General features: G+C 39.3%; 2 protein-coding genes and 1 non-coding gene across 5 annotated transcripts; all 3 read left to right on the forward strand.

The window, feature by feature from the left end:
• Positions 1–678: 678 nt before the first annotated feature.
• trnar-ccu (transfer RNA arginine (anticodon CCU)) lies at positions 679–751 on the forward strand. The gene has a single exon. It is a non-coding gene; the product is annotated as a tRNA-Arg (tRNA).
• Positions 752–1,301: 550 nt separating this feature from the next.
• On the forward strand, positions 1,302–11,526 carry slc4a1b (solute carrier family 4 member 1b (Diego blood group)). 3 transcript variants are annotated; one of them, XM_086063903.1, is made up of 17 exons: positions 1,302–1,448; positions 3,566–3,740; positions 3,836–3,971; positions 4,329–4,401; positions 4,551–4,593; positions 5,615–5,802; positions 6,567–6,771; positions 6,854–7,057; positions 7,126–7,274; positions 8,337–8,531; positions 8,616–8,864; positions 8,928–9,017; positions 10,102–10,268; positions 10,356–10,597; positions 10,693–10,862; positions 10,946–11,119; positions 11,200–11,526. In XM_086063903.1, exons 2-17 carry the CDS (start codon positions 3,581–3,583, stop codon positions 11,278–11,280), a joined length of 2,526 nt encoding a protein of 841 aa, XP_085920029.1. In that variant the 5' UTR covers positions 1,302–1,448; positions 3,566–3,580; the 3' UTR covers positions 11,281–11,526. The 3 variants fall into 3 exon arrangements, with proteins under 3 accessions (XP_085920029.1, XP_085920031.1, XP_085920030.1); XM_086063905.1 differs by having other exon boundaries at positions 8,469–8,531; XM_086063904.1 differs by having other exon boundaries at positions 5,618–5,802.
• Positions 11,527–11,776: 250 nt separating this feature from the next.
• LOC147156503 (upstream-binding factor 1-like protein 1) lies at positions 11,777–15,826 on the forward strand. The gene is made up of 12 exons (XM_086064667.1): positions 11,777–11,994; positions 12,075–12,250; positions 12,704–12,775; positions 12,927–13,061; positions 13,139–13,194; positions 13,268–13,319; positions 13,460–13,512; positions 13,581–13,722; positions 13,800–13,841; positions 14,387–14,446; positions 14,523–14,591; positions 14,663–15,826. The coding sequence occupies exons 1-12, from the start codon at positions 11,985–11,987 to the stop codon at positions 14,708–14,710; spliced, it is 915 nt and encodes a 304-aa protein (XP_085920793.1). The 5' UTR covers positions 11,777–11,984; the 3' UTR covers positions 14,711–15,826.
• Positions 15,827–15,971: the final 145 nt, after the last annotated feature.

A 15,971-nucleotide genomic window follows, 5' to 3' on the forward strand; every position in this document is an offset into this window, starting at 1 on the left:
TCAACCGGGAGTCGTCATTTGACAGCTATTGTCTATTATTCAACCTTGTGTTGAGGGGGGTCTTTTTGGGGGGGCTTTTGTCAGTGACTGAGTCTTTTGTATTGATCAGATATGAGAAGACACAGTTCAAATGGGAAATGTGTTTAGCCTCGGGCACTTTTGGCTTTCAATGCAGTCCTTATGGATCCATCCAGGGACTTGGAGATATGCTTGATATGGCGCAAATGTTCGCTCACTGACACACAGTCAGATAAGAAATTGAAGATAATTGAAGATAGTTCTGTCACATCTTTATTTTATTTTTTTGGGGCAGTGATTAATTGAGTGGCCGTACAGTGAACTCAGAGGGAAAGGGGTCGAGCCCTAACGTGAATAGTTTTCTTTCTATCTATCTATCTATGTAACTAATCCACTGTGCTTTTTTGCAGGATAAATCAACTGTTTCATCTGTAATACAATACAATGTCGCCCCCTGGTGGGAGAGATCCACAGCTACGCCATTTAAAGTCTATCACACAAGAATCATCAATGTATGTACTTATGCAGACAATTGTTCATTATTTGTTGCATTTGTCAGTGCAGCAATGTTTTTATTTTTACTTTACTTTCATTACTTTTATGTCGCCGTGGCATTTGATTGATTGTTTTTACTTTGACACATTTCAGGTTGAGCAGACAGCCCCAGTGGCCTAATGGAGAAGGCACTGGCCTCCTAAGCCAGGGATTGTGGGTTCGAGTCCCATCTGGGGTGCTACCATGAGGGTCTGTGTCTTCCTAACCATCTTTGATGCCTTACTTCCATTACTGACTATTTGGGGTACATTCTTAAAAGCGCAATTTTACCCAACACCTTCCCTCTTACCCTCTTGACTTGACTTAATACAAGAGCCCAAAAATAGTACACTCTTTTCTAATTGTGGAATAAAAGTAGTGGGGTCCAAAGTGATATTTTCTCATAGGATCTACCCTCAACTTAACCTCAGATGGTTTCAGCTAATGCTGTTGATAAACTCGTCAGTGGACCTGCCAAAATGGCCGTGGTGGACCTCCTCAGAACCCCCCGTCAGGTTTCTCCATTGGAAGCCGAGCTTCCTGTCAAATGGACAGCACACCAAGAATCCACCAGTGCGCTTTTGAAGGTGAGCACATCAAAACCAACAGTGTAATCCAAGCCTTTGTTGACCTCTAAACACGGACATTAAATGGGATAAGATGCTGGTTGGATAATGACATAGTGTGACTCCGCACATACCAAGCAGCTGTATATACTATCAATATTATGGGTTGTCGGATGTCAGACTGTGAATTGGAGTGCGTATGCATGCAAGCGTCATCATCCTGCAACATGCATCCGTACATATAGCCTTCTATAAAGTCACACTTTCTTCTTGTTTCTCAGGTCAGTCGCTTGTCAGAGCTTCTGCCCGCTTGGTGGATGACTGCACGAGGTAGGTGTCACTCTCGCTGAGAAAGTTCTGACCGTCAGTTCCCCCAATGGCGCCGCACAGGGTTTTAATATGAAAGCAATGCAGTGATGCGGTAAATTATTGCTAATTTGTCTGTTTTATCTGATGAGGGACTGCCAAAATGCACAATATCATAATAATAATAATAATAAATACAGTTTTCAGTAATGTAGAACTGGATTTCCTCTGTCAGTCAATTATTTAGATTCTTTTTTTCAAGTAATACATTAAAAAAAAAGAATTAATTTCTTTATAACAAAAAAGGTTTTCATTCAAAATGTACTCTGCAGCAAATCTGAGGGCAATAAATGAATAGAAATTTTGAAGATTGTTGTAAAAAAAACTGAAAAATGTGTGAGTTCGACCGATCAAATCCAGGTATTTTATTCCAATTCTTTATTTCAGAGATTCTCAAAGCGTGCTACACATACCTCCCCTCGTTTTTTAATCCATCAGAGTACATTTATTGAGTACAGTGTAGTTGTATTTAACTTTTACATGCATAGTGTAATCAGAGAATTGTTTGAGAATACATTGCACGAAAAAAAAGAAGAGAATACATTGCACATATTATTATTAGTATTCATACCGAAACGCGGAGATATAGCGTTCAGCTGTTTTTCACCTTTTCAAATCTCCAGATTTTTTTCTGGGCGTGGCTAAGAAGGTGCCCCTTCCTTACTATACAAAAACTTGAGCACCTTCGTTCACATTAGCGGTTATCCAACACAATCGCTACATGCAGTTGCCTAAACCCCAAAAATGCATTTTCCCTTTACATTGTCCACTGGCGTGTCCTCTTTAGAGCGCTTTGTTGTCTGCTGTGAGTGCACACTCATCACAGAGAATGTGGCCCGGAACGGTTTTGTTTATTTACGTACTGTTTATATTGAACTTTTATCAATTTATTTGAATTAAGTCGTTATTGATGTTCATTTTTATTTTATTTTACTGTATTTAGCTAATATAATTTTCAAACAGTGCATAATGTTACACTGGCTTACTATACTTAAAAATATACAATAATATAATATAAATATGTTTTTAGGAATAAAACCGCTACCGTATTTGTAATGCACGTACAATGAAACTGTATTTAAATGTTGGTGTAAAATTTTGAGAACAACTGCTATAATATATATTGTAAAGTATAGACAGTATGTGCACCATATAAACCTCAATGTCACAATGTCACACACTTGCAGACAGTCAACACACACACACACACACACACAGGCGCCACTCGTACTTCCACCGAATGTCAATCCAATATTAATCTTCCTCACCCTTGGATCATCTGTGTTTTGGAAATAAATCGTTCTGTTTTCACATACAACTTCAGTGTTCCGGTCCAGTGTCGCATCCACGAAATGCGCCGCGGCCACCACATCATTAACATCATCGCACTACAAACATTTTCTCAATTAAATAAAAAAGAAAAAAATACATAACTGTAGCTAACAAATAACAAACATTTGAAATGCATTTTATGGCGCAATGACAAGTTAATTTTTATTGAAATGTGCTTCTATCTATCTATCTATCTATCTATGAAGCTAGCAAGCTATCATGGTAGCAGTTTAGCTATTAAGCTAACTAGCTATCAAGCTAATGGTCTATCTATCTACCTATCTATCTATGAAGCTAGCTTGCTAGCTATGAAGCTAGCTTTCTCGCTATGAAGCGAGCAAGCTATCACGGTAGCAGTATAGCTATTAAGCTAACTAGCTATCAAGCTAATGGTCTATCTTTCTTTCTATCTATCTATCTAGCTATCTATCTTCCCAAAAATGAATTAACCTCAGTTGGCCTGATTTAAATGTGACATTTCAATGTCCACAACTCATACACACTCGCCATCCCTGTCGCCGACTGTCAAATAAGGGACACACACTTCCAGCACGCGACACATATTGACACTCCAAACATGCCCAGGGTGAGCTTTCACTGGCCCAAAGCCTGCTGCCACTATGTTTAACTTTTAGACATACTCTAAGATGTCAATGCAGACGAAGAGCTGACGGGGGGGGAAAAAAATCCTCTATCATCTCCAGCCATGTTCTTGCACGTTCTTGTGTCATCACACTTTTTGATGCTAGCTGTAGCTGAGAACGATGATGAAGGACCACAACGAGCAGACCTACTGGCAGGAGACGGGCCGATGGGCGGCCCACGAGGAGAGCTTCGACCCCCAGTCCGGTGTGTGGGCGTCCTCGTATGTCTCGTACCTCACCTTCAAGAGCCTGGTCCAGCTGCGACGCTCCATGAACACAGGTCATCTCGTGATGAAGAGTCATTGAAGCACCAAAGCATAAATAATGGCAAAATCATCAACAACCAACGACGCGTCCACATTCTTCTGCATCCAGGTGTGATGCTTTTTGACTGCGTGGAGAAAACCTTGGACGGCATCGTCGAGAAAATGGTTGCCGAGATGCTCAAACAGAAGCAGATCAGGCCTGGAGACCAAGAGGGGGTCATGAAGTGTCTGCTCCAGAACCGCAGGTAGACTCTAAAGCAGCATAGGGAACGGGTCCACTTACTCTGGGACTAATTATGAGCTAATTCTGTACTGAAACCACTTCTTCTCATCACTGAAAGTTTCCTCATTTGCTCCTAAAAACATACAGTCTATTTTAAATATTACCGGTGTCCCAAAGACGTATTTATACGTTTTTTTAAATGCTAGAGCATACAGAAGGCTTTGATGCAGTCTCTGAACTGAAGAGAACGGTTGAAGCAATGGTACCAACAAGTAGATACAATAACATTGTTGTGGACTACTGTATTGCAGGGATGAATGAAGAGTCATCCAGCCAATCATTAGGCTCTTCTGGTTCATTTTCGGTTTCCTCCCTGCAGCCAACAAGCGGATCCAGAGAGTCAAGCCCTGACTGATGGAGCGGACCTGCGCAAGTTTTCCGTCAAGGAAAGGGTAAGAAGCCATGATGTGATATGTGTGTGATTATTTTTATTTTTTATTTTTTTGTAACCTGACTGACTAGCAAACTAAACCACAATCTCATCCAATATCTAGTAACTTGAATTGATCTTTTTGATAATGAATGTTTCTGTTTTGCGCAGAGGGATGAATCTGACCGTGTCGAGGCTTCTATGGTGTTAGTAGGTGGGAAAGTCTTACTTCACTGTCCTACGGTTTTGTGTCATTTTAGAGGTGCCTTGAACGTCACATAGAGTGAACGGGTTTGGCATTTGCAAATCCATCTTGAGAGAAAAATTTTGAGAATGATTTCTATGCGGGAAAAAAAGATGCCTATAAAGCTGAATCCGTTTTGTTACAACAGGATTGAAGAAAACTATTAGAACAGTCTTTGATTCTAAATATACTTTCTATTGGATGATTTTTAACTCATTCAAACCCAAATATGTGTAAACAATTTTTTTTTAATAATTTGTCCTTCACTCCCAAAAACGTATTTACACGTTTTTCTGTTGTTGTTTTTTATGCAAGAGCATACAAAAGGCTTTGATGCTGCTTCTGACATGAAGAGGTGGCTTAAAGCAATGGTAGTTATTACAATAAAACGGCCAGCAGGTGGCAGCAGAGTATAAGAGATCAGCCAAGGCCATTTGCAACAAGCTCTTTTTGTTTGTGAATAATGATAAAACTTAGCTATATGCTAATTCTAATTGCTTTAAAACGGAAACAGACATATACTTTATTTTAGGGGTGTCAAAATTAATGCGTTCATTTTGAGTTCATTTAAACTTCCTTTCTTTTTTTTTTTTTCTTTTTTTTTTTTACGCACGATTAATGACCGCCCCTTACTTTGAAAAATGTAATCGCCCGACACTCCTACTTTATTTATTGATACTTTTTTCCCCGATGAAAGAATAATCTTTCTTTTGGTAGGTTCCATGTTTTTATTGCAATAGAACACAATATTCTTTGGGCCATCAGTCAAAATAAAATAAAACAGCCGGGAGCGAAATGAAGTACATCTGTTACACGCTTTGTAGAAAATAGTGGAAGCAGCAATAGAAAAACGAAATGAATCGCGATTAATTATAGAAATTTGTGCGATTAATTATAGAAATGTGTGCGATTAATTAGTTCAAACATTTTCGTCTTAACAGCACTCCGGTACATTAGTGCCTTCATCAGACTGACATCCTGATGTTTGCAGCAGGAGCTTTAGACTTTCTGGAAAAACCTGCGGTGGTTTTTGTGCGTCTGAAAGAGGCGGTGGCGCTCGACTCTGCCTTGGAGGCTCCGGAGCCGGTACGCTTCGTCCTGATGCTGATCGGACCCAGCAACGCCGATATGGATTACCACGAGACTGGCCGAGCCATGGCGGCGCTAATGGCTGATAAAGTGAGTCTGATCACACTGTGCAGTCAGAGGTGCGAGTAAATTCTCTTCCGGATCTCCCTCCGTGCTTCATGAGGTGGTCATCAAGTCCTGCGGTTCAAGTCGGGTCGAGTCTCATGAAGTCATTGTCAAGTTGTTCATATGTTACAGCCAAGCTAGTCTCAGGTCCTAAATTTGGCAACTTAAGTCCGACTCAAGTCAAGTCAAGTCTCCTAATGTCTTCATTAACTCACTCACTGCCATTGACGGCTATAAACGTCAAATTCATTTGAACTATTTATATTAGTTTAACGTTTTTCCACTTTTGTTAACAAGAGTATAAAAACCTAGATTTTTTTAATTGTACATTTAGAACAGACATAAAATTTGTCATTAATCGTGAGTTAACTAGTAAAGTCATGCGATTAATTACGATTAAAATTTTAATAGCCTGACGCCCACGAATTTCTAATCTTTTTTTTTTATTCATTCGCTGCCATTGACGGTTATAAACGTCAAAAATTCATTTTAACAATTTCTATTAGTTCAAAAAAATGTTCCACTTTTGTAAACAAGAGTATGAAAACTTAGCATTTTTTTATCGTACATTTAGAACCGACATAAAATGTGTCATTAATCGTGAGTTAACTAGTAAAGTCATGCGATTAATTAGGATTAAAAATGTTAATCACCTGTCACCCCTCATTTTTTACTAATCTTTTTTTTTTTTATGAATTTATGGCAGTGAATGAATTAATGTCATGACTGTCTCTATTTCCGTCCACCAGTTGTTCAACCAGGCGGCGTCCCGAGCTAAAAGCCTCCGAAACTTGACTGAAGCCGTGAGCGACTTCATGGACTGCAGCATCGTCATCCCACCCACTGAGATCCAAAATGAAGCCATGCTCAACTCCATCGTCGACTTCCAGAAAAAATTGCTGAAGGATCGAGTCCACTCATCTGAGCCCGTGTTGGACAGCAAGCCAAGTCAGCGTAAGGCTACCTACCGCCTCAGTCTTTCCCAAACTTTATTGAGAATTATTTTTTATTTTTTTAATTGCTGATTTTATTCCAGCTTGCTTCTCTACCGCACCTGCGCCCGAAGACCCCCTGTCCCGCACGGGTCGGCCGTTCGGCGGGATGATACGAGACATTAGAAGACGATACCAGTATTACAAAAGCGATATTACCGACGCGCTCAACGCTCAGGTCCTCGCTGCCATTATCTTCATCTACTTTGCGGCTCTCTCCCCGGCCATCACTTTTGGGGGCCTCCTAGGTCTGTAAGCAATTCTGGTACTAACAGATGAGACCGTTGGCGGTCAACTTTCATATTTCCTCACTTAGCGGACAAGGTGGAGGACATGATGGGCGTCCCGGAGCTTCTCATCTCCACGAGCATCCAGGGGATTATCTTCTGTTTCATTGCTGCCCAGCCTGTGCTTGTTGTTGGCTTCTCTGGGCCTCTGTTAGTGTTTGAGGAGGCCTTCTATGCTGTGAGTCAGAAAAAAAGTTGCATAAGCAGCTCCTTAATCCATATGTAAGTTCTTGAGCCATACCAATGTTCCATTTCCACTTGAATCGTATCTTCTTAGCTCGTCTTAAAGTTGATGCTAACATGCTAACAAGTACTATTTGTAGTGGTAGTCAGACTGGTTGATTCTACTCTTGGTGGAGAAACTCATAAATTGATTATTGGTGGCCTTCTGGAGAAAAAACTTGAATATTTGTGACATTATAAAGTCTTAAATTTGCATGAAAAAACTCATAAATTGATGAGAATGTTTTTTTATGTGTTAATATTAATATATTTAATATAATATAACTTGTAATAATATATATTAATATTTATATTTTTTAGAGAGGGCGGTAATATTCTGAGAAAAAAAACTTGAACATTTGCAACATTACAAAGTGGCAAACTTGCGAGAAAAAAAACTCTTAAATTTAATATTTATACGGGGCCCTAATACGCCGTCGTAAAAATCCTTTAATGGGGGAGATTATCTTTTTTCAATGTTAAAAAAAAAAAAGATTATTAAAAATTAATATATATATATTATTATTTTATTTTTATTTTTTTAAAGAAAAGATTATTAAAATGTAGGGGCATCAGGCGATTAAAATTTGTAATCGTAATTAATCGCATGACTTCAGTAGTTAACTCACGATTAATCACAAATTTTATATCTGTTCTAAATGTACAAAAAAAATCTAGGTTTTCATACTCTTGTTAACAAAAATGGAAAAGAAATGCTAAACAAATATAAATAGTTCAGATGCATTTCTGACGACTATAGCTGTCAATGGCAGTGAATGAGTTTAGCATGGCTCCAATGAGTACTCATAAATACCATTGGAATGATTAGTTTCAACCTACTCAACTCAATTTATAGAGTTGAGATAACTGCTAATCATAACGATATTGTATTGAAAAGCCGTTCAGCAGAAAAGACCTTAACCAAATGTCTACTTTACAAAAGCGCAGTCCATGCTCCTGCTCGGGTAAAAAGCAGAATGAGGTTCTTCCTGGCGACACTCATGTCTTGTTGAAACAGTTCTGCAAGTCCCAGGAGATTGAGTACATAGTCGGGCGAGTGTGGGTGGGCGCGTGGCTGGTGGTCATCGTGGTGATCACGGTAGCGTGCGAGGGAAGCTTCCTGGTGCGCTTCATCTCCCGCTTCACCCAGGAGATATTCTCCATCCTCATCTCCATCATCTTCATCTACGAAACCTTCGCCAAGCTTGCCAGGGTGACCTTTCATCCGTCGCTCACCTTCGCTCCGGATTGCATCGGCTGAAGCCATGACGCAACAACTCTCCCGTCGTCCCTCCAGATTTTCAAGGCTCATCCGCTGATTCTGAATTACGATCATCTGAACGCATCGGTGGAAAACCCCTGGCGCCCAAAGGTGGAACGGACGGTCGCGCTGGACACCGCGACGGGCAACACGAGCGTTGTCGTCAACACGTTAACGCAAGCGTACCCGAACACGGCCCTGCTCTCCATGTGCCTCATGCTTGGCTGTTTCTTCATAGCTTATTTCCTGCGCCAGTTCAAGAATGGAACTTTTCTGCCGGGAAAAGTGAGTCCCTCTTTTTTACTGATCACAATCAACGAAGTTGCCATCGTTGTATTTCTGTTATAGGTCAGACGTATGTTGGGCGACTTTGGTGTGCCCATCGCCATTTTCCTCATGATTGTTGTGGACTACAGCATTGGAGACACCTACACTCAGGTTGGCGTGGCTCTTTCTGCAGTTACTGTATATTATGATATGAGGTTTTTTTTTCTTATATTTGTTGAAATATTCACTTTCATTTAGCAAGCGATAGCAGCAACAGTGGAACTTCAGTTTTTGTAGGCCATGATTCGGTTTTAGGTCCTTTTTTTTCCATCTCAATTTTGTCTCAATTTTGGGATTTTAATCGAAACCACAAGGTACCATTTTTGTTTCTTAACAATCATGTTGTGATGCCCGTTGCATGCATTTAATCTCAGGCAATTTTAAGGTTCAACCCCTGGGTGGTATTTGTCCCATTTTGAGGTTTTTTTTAATGTACTGCACGTGATGTTATCTAAAATATGTATTTTTTGTTAAGCACAAGAGAGCTATTCATTTCATTAACATGTTGAGGTTTATAATGGCACCATGTGGTCATTTCTAAATTATTGCAAATAGGAGAGAGAGATTCATGCCATACCATGCTTTTGAATTTATATATATATATATATATATTAGGGGATCTTTGAATGTCTCGCGATTCAATTGTGATTTTTGGGCCTGCGATTCGATTCAGAATCGATTAAGAACTCTTATTTTATTTTTATTTTTTTAAATGATTTGATTGACAATGATTTTTGCTTCAATCTATAGATGTGCAAGGAATTGCAATGATCTACTCCAGCCTGACTCGCTAACGCTAATTAGCGCGCTACTCGCGGCGCTTTTATCACTCAAAAGAACGGCTCCACACTGACAATTTTTTTTTTAATTATTGGAATAACTTGATCGTGACTTTTTCCTTCTACTCTCTAATGTGGCTACAACTTAACAGTGTATTAGACCGCGTGGAACCACACTGCCCCTCAGTGGCCAAACCGGGTACAACATGAACAGCGCTCCAAATAAAAAGGCACACACAAACAAAAGCAAGACAGTATAAAATTGTTTAAATAAAATCGATTTTGGGACATTTAAAATCGATTCTGAATTGTACTAAATGAGAATCGCGATTCTTATGAGAATCGATTTTTGGGCACACCCCTAATATATATATATATATATATATATGACCCATGGGTTAAAAATATATTTGTAGAAACTGGCGGTCCCAAAAGGTCTGATGGTGTCGAATCCATCCAAAAGAGGCTGGCTCATCAACCCATTTGGCGAGCACTCACCCTTCCCTGTGTGGATGATGTTTGCATGCTGCGTCCCGGCTTTGCTCGTCTTCATTCTCATCTTCTTGGAGTCTCAAATCACAACGTAAGATCATACTGCATTTTTTTAATTAATTTTTTTAAATAAAAGCGTTTACTTTCCACGCTCATGGTCTCGAATGAAACGTTCCAGCTTGATCGTGAGCAAACCCGAGAGAAAGATGGCCAAAGGCTCCGGCTTCCACTTTGACCTTCTGGTTTTGGTGGGCATGGGCGGGATCGGCGCCATTTTCGGCGTGCCGTGGCTCAGCGCCGCCACGGTGCGCTCCGTCACTCACGCCAACGCCCTCACCGTCATGAGCAAGGGAACCAAACCTGTGATCGAGAAAGTGCTGGAGCAGAGGGTCAGCGGCATTGTTGTGGCGCTGCTGGTTGGTGAGTGCGAAGAATATATGACTTTTCGGTTACACATTAGGATGTTTACAAACATTCATGACAAAGCGAGAGCTCTATTATCTTTCTGTTTCAAGGCCTGTCCATTCTGATGGAGCCCATCCTGAAGCTGATTCCCATGGCGGCCTTGTTCGGGATCTTCCTCTACATGGGCGTCACGTCACTAAACGGCATCCAGCTGTGGGATCGTATGCTGCTTCTTCTCATCCCCAAAAAATACCATCCCAATGAGCCGTACGCCACCAAAGTAAGAGTCCGCTGTTGCCGTGGCAACCATTCCAATACTGGCAGGATTTGGGCTCGGGTTCTAACCTTACACATTGATGGCAGGTGAGTACCGGGAGAATGCACTTGTTCACCGCCATCCAGATCGTGTGCCTCGCTCTTCTGTGGATTATTAAATCCAGTCCGGCGTCTCTCGCTCTTCCGTTCATACTCATCCTCACCATTCCCTTACGCATGTTCATGACCGGGCGTCTCTTCACTGAGCTGGAGATCAAATGTGTAAGTGTTTTTTTTTTTTTTAATGCAACGCATTTTATCTATGTGATTGTTAAATACTTGTCATGTATTTTGTTGTTTAGTTGGATGCTGATGACGCGAAAGTGACATTCGAGGAAGAGCCGGGACAAGATGTGTACTGGGAAAGTCAGATGCCATTGTAGACATGGAGAATGGCTACTCCTAAAAACAACTTTAAACAAAATAATAATTATTATGACTCAAATTGAAGTTTGCAAGTAATTGTATTCCCATTAAAAAAATGGGTAAAGATTATTTCTTACTGTTGTTATTTCGATGTGACAAATCAAATTTGTCTAGTTTAAAAAAAAAATGCAATTGGTGCATTTTCCGTCCCCATGAAAAGACATATTTTACTGAAAGTAAATAAAATGATTATTATCAAAACATCTAATTGTGGATTGTGGTCTTATTTCTAATATGAACACAAAATAAAAGTTTTTTTTCTCAGTATTATGTCTTGTTTTTAACATTATTTTAATTTTTTTAAACATTAACAATACATTAAACGTGAGCAAAATCCAAATAAACGGGTGTGAGTTTTACATACAACCGAACGGTAGATGGCGCAATGTCACCTGACTACGCACAAAGAAGAAGACATTTGTTCGTTCGTCATTGGTTGTTCTCACATGAAGACCACGCCCACTCGAAGAACATTTCCGACACATGTCGCTGTTTTTATGCTTAAAACTTAACTTTTCAGGAGCGACTACGTGTTTAAAACTATAAAAATGTGGTTCGACAACACAAAACGTATTCTGTTTGCTAACTTTTCTATTGAGCCGGCACGTTAAAGTCACTTACGAGGACACCGCTGTGGTGTTTTGCGGCGACTGAAGCCGAAATGGACACCGGTAGGTACTGTAGTGTATACAAGTCAACAACTCGAGCTACAGTTAAATATGTTTTTTTCTGTTACCTTTGTGTTACGAAGAGTGGACAAACGAACATCTGTTGAAGCTTCTGAAAGCGATTAAAACCAGCATCTCGGCCGGTGACCGAATGAAAACGTTCTCTTCTGGAGTCAATACGCTGGACTGGAAGAAGGTGGCGTTCTCTCCTTTCTCACCAAAAGATTGCCAAGAAAAGTGGCGGGTTTTGTCGCACAAGGTGAGCCGAATTTCGTGTGTATTAGTTAGTATTTGTTAGTTTCGAACACCCACAGTCGCTTTACATTTGCGCTATTGCTCATGTTTATTTTTGAGAGTCAACGTTAATGATTTGCAGAATGTGATGGTGGTTAAGGTAGCAATGTGACAAAAAATATGTACTCAAAGCTGTTTTTTTTTTTTTATCTCGTCTGAACGTACTCAATTTTACTTGTGTGTATTCTGGACCTGTTTAATTAAACACAAAGTTGATATTCTGTTCACACAAGTTAATCGTACCTTCTGCCACCTAATGGAAGAGCATGTAATTGTTCTGCCTGCCTATCGCTATAATAATTTTTTTGAACCTTTTCCCAAGTGACACCTGATGAATGGAAATCACTGGTTTAAAGTACTTTTTGTATAATACACATTTTGAATAGTACTAACATGCACACATTCTTTTTTTTTTCAGTTGCGCAAGGTTCGAACACTCACAGAGCTTGTTGATGAAGCTGCAGATGAACTTTCAAATACAAGCACAAAGGTAAAACCTACAATTGGGCTTTAACATGTGCCATGAATCAAATTTTAAACATGTTGTCCAACGTCCATCCTTGTCTGGCTTCGCTGTCGTTTACAGCAGAGATTGGAACACATTGAAAACAGTAATGTGATGTATTTTTCTTTTCACTCAGAGACCCAGTGATCCAAGTATGATCTTTTACGAAGAGAACGTTTACAAATATCAGGAGCGGTACCCAAACTTGAAACGTCAAAAGCTCTTCAAACTAATTACAGATGAGTACAATTCTCTGACAGAGGAAGAGAAGGTACGCTCAAGCTTCAGATTTTTCTTGCTGTGATTGGACCATCGCTGATTTATTTTTTTTCTCTCCATCAAATACAGGCCCCATATTTGGAGAAGTACCAGCATGCACGTGCACAATACAAGAGGAAGATAAGGTACTAAAATGAACAAATCATGTGACTGTGTGTAAAAATAGATCAATAATGATGCGACTCGTTTGTGTTGCAGGGACGAGGGCGTGCGAGAAAAAAGGAAGTGCCTTTCCAAGGAAACGCCCCAAGTATGAGAACAACACATCTGTACATTTGTCGGCTTAAACTCACACGTCATAAATAGAACAATATTAAAAAAAATGTATATTAACAATTATCCAAAGTATATCCAAAACAATATGTTACATAAACGACTATTTATTTCTAGGATCAAAGTGAAACGAGTTTGGAGGAATCCAACCCGCCTCCAAAGCCCCCAAAGTAAGACACAGAGACGATTTTTTTCGTATCTCGGATACAATCATGTTGAACCATGTTGTATGTGGTAGGAGCGGTTATAACCTCTTCTGCAAAGAGCAAAAAGCGTCCATGAAGGGCATTCCCAGCAGAAGCTACGTGTTCGTGTGGGCCCAACGCTGGCGCGATTTAAACGAAGAGGAGAGGCGCGGCTTTAATACGCGCTGTTTCAAGGTACGAACGGCAACTTTTTCTATGTGGACACGCTGCTCATCAACTTGGAAGTATGATTCTATTAACCAATCTTGAAGATGAAACGAGATCACGCGCAGAAGATGAAGGCATATCATTTGGTGAGTCATTTTCAAGACTCTAAACGCATTGGAAAAAGATGATCGTTTATTAACTCATTCACTGCCATTGACGGCTATAGACGTCAAAAATTAATTTGAACTATTTCTATTAGTTTAACATTTTTTCCACTTTTGTTAACAAGAGTATGAATACCTAGAATTTTTAGCTATTTAAGTCAGGTGATTGATTAATATTTTTAAAAAATTTGCCGCCTGACGCGATTAAAAAAAAACGAAAGAAAAATTATTAAAAATGAGGGGCATCAGGCGATTGAAATTTTTACTCGTAATTGATCGCATGACTTCAGTAGTTAACTCACGATTAATCACAAATGTTATATTTGTTCTAAATGTACAATAAAAAAATTCTAGGTTTTCATACACTAGTTGACAAAAGTGGGAAAAAAAGTTAAACTAATAGAAATAGTTCAAATGAATTTTTGACGTCTATAGCCGCCATTGGCAGTGAATGAGTTAAATAGGAATATTGAGGGGAGGAAAAAAAAAAAATTTATGATTATAATTATTACGTTTGTATATTTCAGAAACGTCAATACCCTGTAAGCAATCAACATGCCAGAATCAAAGAGGATGCAAGACCCTCAGTGAGTGTCGGCCCAGCACGTTACAAACTCACTTCTGAATCGCGTCGTACTTTTCTCACTGTCATTTGTCGCTCAGGATTCCGAGGATGAAGACATGGAGGTCAGCACCGGCGATGAAGAGGAGCCGTATCGGAGTTGCAATGAGGTCAGGATGAGAAAACACGAGTTCATATTTTGTCATTGCTGTCTACTAAAACGTGCGACGTTCATCCACAGGACGAGGATGACGAGGACGCCGGCGATATGTGGTTTCATGTGTTTTAGATGGACGTTGCTCTCATTTGACGGGAAAATGTCAATTAATCCTTTGTATTTTGTCATAAAAAAAAATGTGAATACCAGCAGTGACAATGTTATTTATGCCTCTATTTTTGTTCATTAACGCAAAGATACATTTATATTGTTAATAATTGTAGTTTACTTGAAGGCCGTTATCTAAAGTTGAATAAATTAACTCATTCACTGCCATTGACGGCTATATACGTCAAAAATTCATTTGAACTATTTCTATTAGTTTAACATTTTTGTTGACTTCAATAGTTAACTCACGATTAATCATAAATTTTATATCTGTTCTGAATGTACAAAAAATGTATAGGTTTTCATTCTATTAACAAAAATGGGGGGGGGGTTAAACTAATAAAAAGAGTTTAAATGATTTTTTTTTTAAGTCTATGGCAGTGAATGAGTTAATGTACTTTAACACCATGGAAAATTAATACTGTGTTTGTATGTTGTTTGTTGTTTTTGTGGACGTATTGGCTAATGGCTAGCTAGCATTCCAAAAATGTCTAGTTTTTCCAGAATTCCAAAATGTTTTACCAAAACTGTTGAAATTATTCAGAAATTCCGGAGGATTTACTGTACACGTTTTTCAGAAAAAATATTGTCAACAAATATTCACAGCAAAATCCGCCACATTTAAAGGATCCATGTGCAGTTTGTCAATTTTTTACTCATGACTGCCACCTCTGGCCCAAAGCGTAACTGCAGCTTTGTCAGGCTTGTTCATGGTGCGCATGTGAGTACGTGCACGGTCTTAAAGTGACAGCCACAGTTGACAAAGGAAGACACGACTTCAAATGAGGTAAGAAAAACTCCGCCCTCCCCGAAGAAATTGGAATGTGCAGGGTCCGCACACTCTACTATAAAGGGAAGATAAAAGCTGATAGGTGCAGTCAGAGTAAAACAGGCAGGGCTCTTCGTACTACTGGAGCCTGCATGACGTAGAAAAAGCTTTAAGATTACGTTTTTAAACAACACAATGCGCCTTTAAGAGATTTTTGTTTGACTGATTCAAACCATTCCAACTAATATTTTCCACATTCCACACTTTTCACAGAAAAACTCCTCAATTTTCACAATAAAATCGGCCAGATTTAATTGATATTTTACAGTTTCCTCTGCCTTCAACTGTTTTTTTTTTTTAAATAAATCTCCCAATTAAGTCTTATTTTACACTATTCACTCTCCTGCATTTGTTAAGTTATGTGTTTGTAAAGTTCTACATTTTAACATCTACTTT

This window comes from Leptonotus elevatus, chromosome 20 (genome assembly GCF_054856555.1).
Source record: "Leptonotus elevatus isolate MCC_2025b chromosome 20, RoL_Lele_1.0, whole genome shotgun sequence".
Classification (NCBI taxonomy): domain Eukaryota; kingdom Metazoa; phylum Chordata; class Actinopteri; order Syngnathiformes; family Syngnathidae; genus Leptonotus; species Leptonotus elevatus.